Source organism: Phragmites australis, chromosome 5 (assembly GCF_958298935.1).
Source record: "Phragmites australis chromosome 5, lpPhrAust1.1, whole genome shotgun sequence".
Lineage (NCBI taxonomy): Eukaryota > Viridiplantae > Streptophyta > Magnoliopsida > Poales > Poaceae > Phragmites > Phragmites australis.
Genome location: NC_084925.1, coordinates 21,014,991 through 21,028,682, shown reverse-complemented (window position 1 = coordinate 21,028,682; position 13,692 = coordinate 21,014,991). Strand labels below are relative to the sequence as shown.

Genomic DNA, 13,692 nt, shown 5'->3' with positions numbered 1-13,692 from the left:
AGAGGCAAGACGAGGAACCCCACCATTGGGAGGAGGAATTAAAGAAGCATGAGGGTTAACTTCAGATACGTGTGGAACTACTTTAGAGGTGTTAGTCTCTCCTACGTCACCAAGAAGAAGAGGAGCGTAAAACGACGCGTGTGAGATGGAAAAATATCCTGCTCCACACAATCGATTCTCTATTCTATCCTCGGCATTCTACTATAATAAATCATGTTTGACTATCTTTGTATTAACCCTAAACGTCTTGTACCAACATTTATCTGTCAATAAAAAATTTGGGTTCTACATCTAATGAAACTACTTGTACACAAATTTAAATAAAGCTACCTTGTCTTCTATAAAATTTGCTATCTCACGGGTGGAAAATGCAAATTTTATATAGAAAAACATCATTCGCCCTCTGAGTGAGAGGGAAATATTTCCAAACCCACCATAGGGAGAGAAATATTTACAACAGAATAGCCCAAGTTGTTATCCAGCTCAGCCACGAATTAATAAGTGTCTTCAAGGAATTAATAAGTGCCTTGGTTTTACGAGTTCAGGGCGGAATACTAGTTTGCCAGTTGGTTTTACGTCTCATCATGATTAAAAAAAACGCCTTTGGACCATTGAAAAGCACATTTGGTTATTTTTTTACTACATATGTCTATTTTCTATTTTACGAACACTACTAAATAATAATTTAAATAGATGGTTCGAAAACCTCACGTTAAACACTTTTTTAACCATTTATATCAACAGGTCTATACAAATTAGGTTTGTATAGGTGCTTCCAAATGAACCGTCCATACTAAGTTTTTCAGAGCTAAAAAATCCAAAGAAAATATTTTTCTTACTCACATCAGCCCCTCATATTATTATGTTGGTGCAGTCATGTAATTTTTCGAGCCTATATCGAAAGGTCAGTACAAATCACGTTTTCAGAGCTCAAAAAATCCAAAAAAATATTTTTTTTACCTACACCAACCCCTATGTTATCACGTAGGCGCAGTTGCCAGTCACACAATTTTCAAACAAAATACCACACAAACGATTTCTAGCGGTCATTGATTACTGATTATTATATGAATATAATCTCTATAAGAGATATACTACAAACAAGTGTGACACTGCATAAGCAACAGTACAGATAGTTTTAATTTGCAACCGTCTATATTATAGCGTCCTATTTTATTAGAACTACTCGTTATTATTTTCTCTATTAATTCTAGTTTAGAGTTATATATACTATCTTTTGTATAGACGAGTCTATAAATCTATCTGTATAGAGATATCTCATAAAATAGATCATATACTTAGTGGAACCTAGTCTCACCTATCTTATAAGTTTATAGAACCGTGGCATAATTTACTCTTCGAAGTTCAGGGCTACGTAAGGTGTAAACACAATCCAACACCAAGGTTCAGCGGTGGTATAGACTAATGGAAAGATTCCAAATGGCCGGCGTATGGATTCCAGGCCAATCCAACCAAAGTTATCACTTCCAGAATGGCCCATTCCTTCCAACTTGGTAAACCAGGCTGATTTCCATTCCTCAATTCAAATCAAGTCACGTGAAGAAGCAAACCCAACGCGCCAAGCGTTACTCCGTGCCAACCATGTGTCCCCTGCGTCCTTCGGCCAATGCATCCGGCCAGCCCACCGGCGTGGCGCACGTGCCGCTGGGCTCTCTTCCGCCGGCTATATCTCCCTGCCCCTGTCGAAAGCCTGCCAGGGAGACTTCTTCCCTGTCATAGCTAGCGGTGTCAAGAACGAGGCCCCGCCATGCCTCCCCGAAGAATCCTTGCCGCTGCGGACGCCGGCGCGCTGCTGGTGGTAGCAGCTCTGTCATGTGCCATTGCGTGACGTCGTCGCGAGCGGCACCGGCGGGAGCAGAGGTCACCGAGTTCCCGGGGTTCCACGGCGAGCTCCCCTCCAAGCACTCCGCAGGGTATGATGAGAGTCATTTGAGTCATCATCCACTTTTGCAGGAATTTCTTCTTCTTAGGTCATCAAGGTCGTGACGCAAGGGACGCGTCTCGGATGCAGAGGTTCCTGATTGCAGTGCAGCGGACACACGCTCCAAGGGTCGCCCGATAGGGAGATCTGACGGCCGGCAAGCGCGAGATGCTGGTTTTCTCAGCAGAATTCTCTCGTTGGCCATCGCTCGACGCGCAGAATTTGCAACCAGGAAGATACCGTGCCATGGCCTCGCAAAAGCAGCAGAGATGTGGGGCTGGGAATAAAACTACCGTGGTCTTGCCCAAGTGGGTCCCGATGGGTATCTAATCACATGCTCTGGTTCATAAAAACAAAATCCACCACGATATTTGCAATTTCCCAGAGGGGAAAGCTGTCCAAATTCTTATCTGCTTTGCGTGCAACAGAAACACCATATGTGGGATCCCCTCATAAGTTCTTTGGCACATTTTAGTGCAGAGTTTAATTGAGCTATACACAAAGTACTAAGCAATTTCATCAGTATTACTTGTTACAGTTGTCTCAGCAAACAACCTGTACTTAGTAAGATTTACCATAAGACACTTATTGCCTCCATTCTTCTATTTTGCAGGTACATAACAATCGGACATGAACAACAAAAGAGACACATATATTATTACTTTGCCACATCTGAAAGGGACCCTACCTTAGATCCTGTCATCATCTGGATAAATGGTGGCCCGGCATGTTCACGGTTTAGTGCCTTTGTACATTCAATCGGTAAGTATATTGTTTCCTGTGATTTATCATTTCTCTGTAGTGTAATTATTCAAGTTATGAAAAGGTTCTGTTCTACATATCATATTGGACGTGCTTCATTTTCGGATCAGGGGAGTTAACTTGGACAAGTACCACTAAATATTTTACAGGACCATTCAAAATAGAGGGCTCTCAGATTCATGTCAAAGACGATCCAAGAGTAATTAAAAATACTTACGCATGGACTAAGGTATATCAAACTAAGTATCACATTGCCTTTTGGTTCTGTAACAAAACAGTGTAGTTCTATTTTTTGTTAATTTAGTAGACTTAGTTGCCTCACAAGATCCCGTAGTACTGCTAATAAAAAATAAATGATTTTAGGCATCGGTGTCATACTTAAAAATGAACTTTTAACTGATTTCTGTTGTAGTATATTAAAAATAGGCTGATGGTATTTTTAAATCCTTTTAGATTATAAGTACCGTGAAAATACTTCGGTAGAAAAAATTACACACATACTTTTAGAATGTCCCATATAAATACGCTTAAAGACGTTGATGCACGACAAAATTAAAATATGATATCTGAAATCACTCCAAAAGACAATTAATTTTTGCTCCAGGAACTGCCATGTACCTCTCAAATTTGGCTCCTTTTCTAGTGCCAGTGTTATAAAAGGTGACTGACGACCCAAATAAATACGAAATCTCTTTTATGTTTAGTGACATCACAGCTCGGATATTTAAGAAGCTCATCCTACAACAGTACATAGAACTAACCTCTAATTCCCATACTTACACCAAAACACTTCACTTCCCCTAAAGAGTAGTTTTATTTTCCCAAAAATATTATTGATGCTTCTGTTGTACAACCAATCCCAGATTGCTAGCCTCCTTTTGGTTGACTCACCAGCGAGTGTGGGTTACTCTTACGCTGACCATGAAGATGACTACATGATAAATGATACGAGCAGAGTAGTGGACCTCTATGATTTTATTTCGAGGGTCAGAATGTTTCATGATATGCTGTATTTCTGTCATAGTGTACTTGTTTTAACAGAAACAAATTTCTCTCGTACTGACGAGGTGGTTCCTATTCCAGTGGTTTGCTGAATATGCTGTGTTTCTGTCAAATCCTTTCTACATAGCAGGATGCTCTTACAGCGGAGTGATAGTGCCGGTACTCTCACAGGAAATTCTTAGGAGTAAATTGATACAAAAATCTTTTTTGTACAACTATTGTATAATATTAAAATTCTTTTTACTAAAAATACAGATTAAGTGATCTTTCGAGATACATCTCTTAATTATATAAGATTCTCATTTATTTATAATTCTGACTATTGCAATATTTAGGAAATGAAGAAGGTGATGGAGTACAAATAAATTTCAAGGTGACGTAACAATAAATTCTATTGATTTTATAGAATAACTTCATATTCTGTGTTATAGCAGTTGAAACTCTAATAATGCTTTGTCAATTTAAAATTACTACAGAAAAGCAATGGAAAACAGAATTTGGGTGGTGTTTTTGAACAGATGACAGGGGCTGCTTCTATCCTTCGCCTAGTAGTATTATGGGCACGATCTGGTTTAAGACCCTAGACCCTGATACCCAAGATTAGTCTGAGTTAAGAAAAGTTCGTGCAAGTTAGCAGACCAATGGTGACACCTACCATATGATATGATGACACCGATTGAAAAGCTAGCTCCAATTGAATAAAAAGTAAGTTCTTGCATTATATTGCAGGCGTAATCGTGCAATACTTGATTATATAGTTGTCTACTCGAGAGGCGCTTGGAAGCGTATCCTTGAGTGGTTTTTAGGTGTATAGCCTATAGAGCATATATATTTTTTTAACAGTGCGATCTAATCTATATGATCTTCATTAGAGGTTCAGGGTTTGAGGCAGGACAGGGGCTTGAGCCTCCGCCGAACTTGGCTCCACCTTCGAGCGTCGCCCCCATGCTCCTTGCGTGTCGTGAGGCAGCTCCGGAATTCGTCCCAACTGGGAATCAAACCCGGGAGCTTCCGAGTGCTACTGGAGCCAGTGACCAACCGGTCCACTGCTCGTTCACGAGAGAATATACATCTAGTTCTTCTCTGAGATAAAATTTGGGAACTTGATTCAAACCTTGAAGTCACTTGAGAATATACATCTTCAGTGTGTTACAATACTAGATATTGTCCTCGTCCCATGTAGGCCCGTTTTATGACTTGAAGCCCTCATTTACTCGTGGGAGAGTGGAGTACATCGTGTTAATTTGCTTCTATTTCCGTATAGGAATACTTACAAATATGTTTTTCTCCCTTAGAGATAGGATAACTATGTTATCCAAATTTATATTCTGTTGTTGGAAAGTACACATGCACTTACCGTTAGAATCTTCAAGTGTCTCCTAGTTCCCTTGGAAGAGTATATGCAATACCCAACAAGTGGACACCCTGATTGTTCAGTCAAGGTACAAAATTAACAAGAAGTTACATAATAAATTTGTAGATCAAGTATATAGAGTATTGCAGTATCTTTTGTAGTGTCAACTTAAACCTAGAAGTGTGTTACAAGAAACATGAGTAGAAATTCTGTCTCCTTTTTCCTTCTGAATTATTATTCATAAAAAATGTTAAGTTTTTTTTACAAATTTCAAGGTACGTTGAATTTAAAATTTAAATAGGTCAACTTTGCAAGTCTGACTTAGTCTCCTTTGTTATAATAACGGTTTTGATGTGCCACTCGATTTGTGGATACCAATAGACAGCCTTATTGTATTTCTTTGACCCCATATTATTTTGGTCATACTAAGAGCAAGTTTACATATACCATGAGAAACCAAGTTGAAATATACATTGGTTTTCTTGTGATGAGTGATTGATATTGTCATTTATTTGGTTTGATGATCTTTGGTTTTGCATGAGCTTTGATGTGATTTGAATTGATTTGAGATTTCATTTGAGCATAATGATTATGGACTAATTGGAATTGGAGTTGGAGATATGTATTTGCTTGTTTCATGGTGTGCAGGTGATGGATGCAACTTGGCGGTCGACGGCGGGATGATCGGGGCCAAGCGGAGTGCTTGGTGCCAGACAATCAAGGAGGCCGGGCGAAGTCAAGGGTGATCCTAGCTGAACACGTGGAGGTCAAGCAAAACATTGAAAGCGGATGGAGACGGCGTGTTGATAAAGTCAAGCGAAGGGGATGCCGGTGCAAGTGACAAGTCGGCTCGAGGAATCGAGAGCGAGAGAGACTTGTCGGCAGTCAGGATCGTATAACGGAGTACGCGCGTCGACATCGAAGCGCTTGCTTAAGGTGTAAGCAATGCGGTGAGTCGTGCTTTGAGAAGCGTGCAGGCGGTTTCGCGGTTTGGCCTTAAAACCGTGGGAGGATTGGAGGAGTATGTGGCACCATCGCAAAGCTTGCATCGAGGCGAAGCTAAGTCGTGAAGCCGCCGCGGCCGTCCGATGAGTGGAGAATTAAATAGACTAAAATGCCCTCGGTGGTAGGTAGGAGTGCACTACAAGAGAGGAGTATTTTGGGAAAAAGTTAGGAAACTTAAGGACCAAGTTTCCTAGGCCTATAAATAGAGGGGTAGGGCTAGAGAGAACTTTGAACCAGCCACTTGAGCCCACTTGTGCCACCCATTTGAGAGCCTCAGAGCTAGTATTTTAGAGGAGAGAAGGATGAGTGCTTAGGTCATGTAATATGTGAGAGTTTTGAGAGATTAATCTTTGTAATCCGTCTAAAATAGGGCTGATCTCTTTGAGTAATTAAGTTTATATTTTTGCATATGTTTGAATTCCCCTCCTTCTTTCCCTCTATTGGTTCCCTTGCAAGTTTACAAGTTTTTCGGTTTTCGATTTTTATTTTCGTTTTGGTTTTTGGGCTGAAATTTTAGCACTTTGTGATATCATTCTTCTTATTGCTAGAGGCATAAAAACTCACATACGAGTGTATGCTCATGGGTCTTGAGTACCCTCGCCTCTAGATCATCAACTTGGAGAGGTTCCTTGCTCAGAGATCTTTTCTTTGAACTGCAGTTTTTCACCTTTGTAGGTTATTTTTCTTGATGCTAGTGGTTTAAACACTCACATACTCATGTATTTGAGCGGGTCTTGAGTCCCCTTACCACTAGACTATCATCTTGGAGGATAACCTTGTTCGGTGTCCATCTTCTCTAGTTTCTTTAGAAGTTGCGAGTTTTGTGCACAAAGACACATGAAATGGTCTTGAATGGAATATATAATTCATATTCCATCTGTGAAGTCATGTTGCCATGGAACTAGGCTTATTGCTTTGTCTCTCTAATTCTTTTGCTTCCGCTTGAGCGTTTTGAGGTGCGTTGGGTGAGAAATAGAAAAAAATTATCTATTTCGAAAGAAATTTGTTGATGCGCCTATTCACCCCTCTAGTCGCCGTTCTCGTTCCTACATACCATTTTACATATACAGTTTGTGTCACCCATTTCCTCCCAATTACATACACATCTACATTCTAAAGATCATCCCAGCTTGCAATAAAATCAATATTCTGTTTTTTCTCGTAGGGCTATTCATTGTGGAATCCAGCTATTGATGTAGACACAGAACAATGTGCTTGTTCCATATGAATTTCGAATGTTTGTATGTGCTACTCAACTTGCGGATTCCAGTAGGTAGTCTTATTTTATTTCTTATTTTATTATTCCTTTGATCCCATATTATTTGCACATACCTTTTTGCATATACAGTTTGTATCACACATTTCCTCCAAAGTATATACAGATCTACAGTCAAAAGATCATCGCAGTTTGAAATTAAATCAATTTTCTGTTTTTCTTTCAGGGCTATTCATTGTGTAATCCAGCAATTGATGTAGACATAGAGAACAATGCACTTGTTCCTTAAGCATTCCGAATGGGCTTGATTTTAGAGGAATTATTTCAGGTACAGTATTACAAACATTGCATTCCTTTTAATTTTTTTTTGTCTAATGCTTTCGTCCCATCCAACATTACTTTTCTTAAACAGAGTTTGGTTACTACGTGCAATGGAAAGTATTGGAATACCAATACTCCATCCTGCCTAGAGAATGAACCAGTTTTATAGGGTAATCCTAAAATTTGTTTGTCCAATGTATTTTACTTTCTGTTAGACCTTGTCTAACAGTTCGAAAAATGTGAGATGCAGCAAATTAAAGGTATTAACATGGAGCAGATTCTGTGTCCACCATGTGGATACAAGATGGGGATAACCAAACAAGTTAAGGAATATGATCTTGGTCAAATGTTTGAGCTTCTTTCGGAAACCTCTCGAGTATGGTTTGGAATGCCATATCAGTAACTGATCTATGAAGTGATCCCTAAGATGCCATCTTCCTTTTTTCTAGAGTTATTTGTTAATTATTTAGTATATGCCTTACTTTAACTGCAAGAAGATTTTTTTTTTTGTAAATCAATGAAGTGAGCAATCATATATATTGAGTTTATCATTCCAGAATCAAGAACAAACCCTCGAGAAACTCTTTGACATAAAATTGGGCAGAGAAAAACTGCATGCCAAACCGGTAAGGTGTTACTGAATGCTGTTAATATACTTGGTGACTTCTCGTCAAGTATTAGTCGTTCTATATTTGAATGATGCCTCCATTTCATTAGATTGAAGTATCAGGAACATGGAAGAGGTGCCCCAAGTATATTCAATACACAAGGGATATTCTAACATTAACAGAGTATCACTTGACATAACATCCAAAGGTAACAGAGTGTTTTTTTATAGGTAAGCAAATTAAATAGGTGAAATTGTATTCTAGTGTGACACTGATATACATAGCGTTTTATTTTTTTGATAGCAGTATTCAAATATACCATTTAACAGAAATATGCATGGTACTTGGTTAATTTTTTCATATATGCTATGCAAATGATTTTTGTTATAAAACATTCAACTGAAAGAACATGAAGTACTAGATACTGGACAACTTGTGCAGTATAACTGAGCCCAATGGATAAAAATATGAAATAACTAATATTATAGCTGATTTACATTGTAGAACTTTTATATCATTTTTCATAGAAATATCTCATTTTCCTCTATCAAACACTTTCATCTTTTCATAAGTGAGTACGTTGTCCATAACATCCCCCCTCCCCCCCCCCCCCGGCAACACACACACACAAATAAAGAAAGAAAACCCCAAAAGTCAATCACTTTTTTTTTTGCTATTTCTTGTGCTTTCTCCAGACTATACCAAGCAAGTTAACTACTAGGTACACATTAGTTTGACATGGAACCACTAAGTGTGCACAAGTGGACATGTATGCAACCATCAATTCCATGGGACATTGGGTTGACCGAATCGATTATGTTTTTTAACCCAATTTATGGCATGCCATATCAAAACCATGAGTTCACGCTGACTTTGCCTAGTCTACTGGGTTCGGTATAGAAGACATGAAAAATAGCAGAAAAATGCAGTTGAGTGACTTTAAGGGGAAAGGGTGTCTTATGGAAAGAAATAAATCACATATAAAGCGTCAACAAACAAAACTGAGATAGTTTTTTTGGTTCTCGAATAGTTTCCTTATATCTTTTGCCTAATCTGAATTATTGCCACAATGCAGTGGAGATCATGCTTTGCTTGTTCCTTTTTCTGCAACTTTAGGGCCTGTTTGTTTGAGCTTTTGCTTTTGAGCTTTTCTGAAAAGCTGTGCTTTTGGTTTTTCTGAAAAGCTGTTTTTCAAAATAAGGTATTAGCTTCTACAATAAATTTTTAGCTTCTTAGCACATAGCTTCTCAGAAAAGCATATCTCAGCGAGTTTCTCAGGTTTAGTTCATTTTCCTCAGAAGTAGGCTTCTGGCTTCTCCAGAAGGCACTTCTCTAGAACCCTATTTGTTCTGGCTTCTGCCAATAACAGAAGCAGAAGCAGAAGCAGGAAACAAACAAGGCCTTAAAATAGCTGAAGAAGATAAACTACAAGGAAATCGAGAAATGGCGCCCTTGGTTTGTGGAGAATCAGATTGCAGGGTACTTATATCTACTTACATGAAACAGAAAATATAAATATTTTGGTCCATGAACTTTTGAGTAGCAAGGCCAATGTGTTTCTTGTACATCTCTTTTGAAAAATGAATCCATTCACTTTGGAGTCTCAATTTATCTGAAGGCAAGTATGGCTCTGTCATAAGTTTAGTAGTTTAGTACAAGCACGAAGCATGTTCTCAAACTAAAGAGAGCATAGAAATATGAGGCCACTAGGAAACTTTAACGAAACAAATACGTACTTTGTGTCAGGTACAATAAATTTATGGTAGAAATAGAAGAGAACATCCGATAAATCAAACTGGAAACGAAACGATCAGTTCCCCAACGGTGGGACATATACAGGCATGGATGTGGAGAATATTGGGTTTGTCATAAAAGTAACTGCCCCCTGTGTACAATGCATACTGTGACCATTTTAAATTTTGAATAGCAAATGATTTAGGGCCTAAACTCTAGTCTAATCTATACACAATTGATTAATTACGACACAAAAATGTCTTAGACGATATTGATCTTCAAATGGGCTTAGGAGGGCAATTTGGCTGGTTTTGATAGCTGAGGGTGATGCTTAAAATTGAGTACTGTTTTTCGGACTCTAGCAATAGTTCAGGTTGGAAATCAGACTTTTTCCTCATTTCAAGCATACACAAATCTGTAATTGGTAGGTACTTTATTTACTAAACAATTTGACAACTTTTCTTCTTTAATATTCCTAAGCTAATTCTTTGCTTTGGGTATTGTAAATAGGTATTCAGTTCGGTACGATAACAATATATTATTTGCTGAACCACTGCGTACTGATATTTTGAATTTCCTATATTCTAGGGGGCTGGTCATGTTCCATCAGACTATTTGCCATTCGAAGCATTTGTTGCCTACCAAAGATGGATAGATGGGGCTGATTCTTTGTGATAGCTTGACTCTTACCGTATTATCTGGATAATAAATTTGAATTCAGTATCAAGGATTGTGAGATCATCTCTGCAGGCCTATGTTAGTGCCGTGGCAAAAGTAGCGTGCATGACAATAATAAGAATGTTTCTCTTTTGAACCTTATAAACTCTTGTCAAGATCCGTGTTTAACCCTGAACCATAAAACTGTCAACTTCACCATAAAAAATTGTAAACACAAACCTCACCTTAAAGCACACTGGTTATCAATGACGCGTGGTAAAGCAAAATAAGAAAGCTCGACACACGCGGCAGAAGTAGAGCAGCTCGCGCCTTCCCATGCACACGTGTTAACCAGCTGCCCGAAGAGACGACTAGATCGACGCAGTCGCTGGAAGTTCTTATCAACTCACAGCGTCACAGCAGCATGTCCGCACATCGCAGTCCTCATCGGCCTCGACCACCTACCTCACTCCTCGCGAGCGCCACATCATCCACCGATCCACTCACGTGAGATACTGACCGATGGATCAAAAGCAGCAGCACGCCGACCATGGCCGTGGCAGCGACGCGACGGCGAACGCCCACGCCCAGCAGGCCGGTCCGAACAAGCACCGGCAGCAGCCTCTTGATGAGCAGCCTTCTTCTCTGAACCCGACGGCGGTGAGGCTGCTCCGCAAGGCCATCGTCTCCGAACCGGACGGCGAGAAGCCGGCGGCCGCGGCCGGGTCCTCGGACATCCTGGCCTTCGCGCGCTCCGTCGACCGGGTGGACTCGGCCCTCGAGTGACCCCTTTGCTTCTGGTGTCAGCTCACTTGTTTTGTTTCCTTTTTTTTTCCCATCTTGTATTCGCGCAACGAAATAAGAGCAGCCATAGTTGTGGCTTCCGACAGATGCTTCAACTTCCTTTCCTTTTCTTTCGACGTCAAAAGGAAAGAAAAAACTTCCTTTTCTTTCTCCATCAGTTTCTTGGCAGGCATTTCGATTGAGATAAGCAGCTTATTTTTGCGATGTGCATATTTCCAAAATTTCACCCTTCATTAGTTTAACGAACTCTGCTCCACGAAAGTGACCTAAACCTGCCCCTGTTTCTGTCCTTGCCTTCGACGGGCAGCTGTATTATGTATTCGCATCGATCTCAGTACACAACAAAGACAGGGAATTTATCGGGACGGCACATGAATCCATAGATCATAAGATAGCTTAATTTTGTACTATAAATCTTATAAGCAGTTTTGGTACATGGTGGCTGCGGAGATCTTATAAGCAGTTTTGGTACATGGTGGCTGCGGAAATAGAATTCGGCGCGCTTGACCACCTACATAGAGAGCACTAGACTCTGAACCACACAAAGCCTCTCGTGCTCTTCGCGATCGATTACGCGAGGGAGACGAGACGGCGTGAGCAGAGGGAGCAGTAGAACCGGCGGCGGACGCGGAAGCAGATAGGGACGTAGCAGAGCCGCGGCGCGCTCTCCACGTCCGCCGCCACCACCCCGCCGCCGCAGTATGGGCACCGCCCGGGCGCCTCGTACGTCGCCACCACGCGCTCCGGCTCGTCGCACACCACCACCAGGCACATCTCCACCGGATCTCTCTCTCGCTGCTTCTTGGCCGCTGTCTCTGTCCGGGGGTATGCTTTACTCGGGGAGGAAGGAAAGGGGGTATGCTTTACTCGGGGAGGAAGGGAAGCCGATTCTTACGCGATGCGGTGCGCACGCCGACTGGCTGCTGTCCCGAGTCGCGACTCACCACTCCACACTAGCGGAGGAAAACATATGCGCGGAAAATTCCCCGCGTGCAATGTTTACCCGCTCAAAATGTGAAAACTATTGTAGATGTGTGGAAATCGGGCGAACATGTTTTTAAAATTTCTGAATTTTTATGTTTGCCATGCGAGTCCTTTTTTTATATATTCCATAATTCCCATCTAGAAGAGGGTTCGTGGTTCATTTTGGAGGATTGTGTAGGACGGCACATATTCGATAGACCTCTGAAAACTATCCAGGGTCGGTAATTGGTCGAATTTCATCAATTTTTTTAATTTTTTTAATTTTGAATTTGAGTTTAATCAGTAACCGCTCGGTTTCTAAATACGGTACATACCGAGTTGGCTGGTAACCATGATAATCGAGTGGTTACTATCGCATTTTTCAACCCTACTTCTGAAGTCTGAACATTGAAATGCTGGAACATAATCCTAAAACATCAACATATTCTTGTACAGGTCCACATCCTCCGATTATCTGTTTGATAAAAGAAAAATGAGAAAGGTGTTCGAAATATTCCTCCTATAATAGATCTGGTGGGGTCCTTCGACTGTGATAAATATATTTAGGTGGCTCTATGGTACTCTATCCCTTACACCAGGAGCGGAACTAGTCTTGTACTAAGCCTCAGGCTAAAGATGGCCAAATGGGCCGTGCTTACTGGGCCGGCCCGAGGCACGGAACTGTAGGCACGGCCCAGGCACGGCCCGGCCCGAGCCGAGATGGGCCGGGCCGGCACGGCACGAGGCCACGGGCCGTGCCTGGGCCGAGCGCGCGGCACGGCGGGCCGGCACGGCACGGCCCGGCCGAGTCGGGCCGGCACGGGCACGGCCCGGCCCACGGGTGGCACGGGCACGGCACGGCCCGGCTCAGGCACGGCTGGCCCAGGAAGAACGGCCGGGCCGGGCCGGCACGGCACGCGGCGGCCCATCACGGCACGGCCCACCGTGCCGGCTCGGCACGCGGCGGCCCACGGCATGGCACGGCCCACCGCGGGGGGCACGGCCCGGCCGGCACGTGGGGCACGATGGGCCGGCGGGGGCACGCGGGTTAACGGGTTAAACGGGCCGGCCCGTTTAACCCGTTAACCCGATATTTTTGAATTTTATAGCCGTTTTGTGACCGTTTGAGCTCCAAAAAATTCGAAAAAAATTGCAAAAATCACCATTTTTCACCTATAAATAGAGGAGCACCTTGCCCTTCCATTCCACACCAGCAACACCATTTTCTCTCTTGTTTCCTCCTCTCATTCTTGTCTCAAAGTTCGTGAGAATTAGCGATAATTTAGCAAAATTAGTTTGAATTGTTGCAAAAAAATCCGAGCAA

General features: G+C 41.7%; 1 protein-coding gene and 1 pseudogene across 1 annotated transcript; both read left to right on the top strand.

Moving 5' to 3' along the window:
* The first annotated feature begins 1,539 nt into the window (after positions 1-1,539).
* On the top strand, positions 1,540-10,691 carry LOC133918907 (serine carboxypeptidase 1-like; annotated as a pseudogene).
* A 272-nt stretch (positions 10,692-10,963) lies between these two features.
* On the top strand, positions 10,964-11,492 carry LOC133918908 (uncharacterized). The gene has a single exon (XM_062363034.1). It carries the CDS (start codon positions 11,124-11,126, stop codon positions 11,385-11,387), a length of 264 nt encoding a protein of 87 aa, XP_062219018.1. The 5' UTR covers positions 10,964-11,123; the 3' UTR covers positions 11,388-11,492.
* The last annotated feature ends 2,200 nt before the right edge of the window (positions 11,493-13,692 follow it).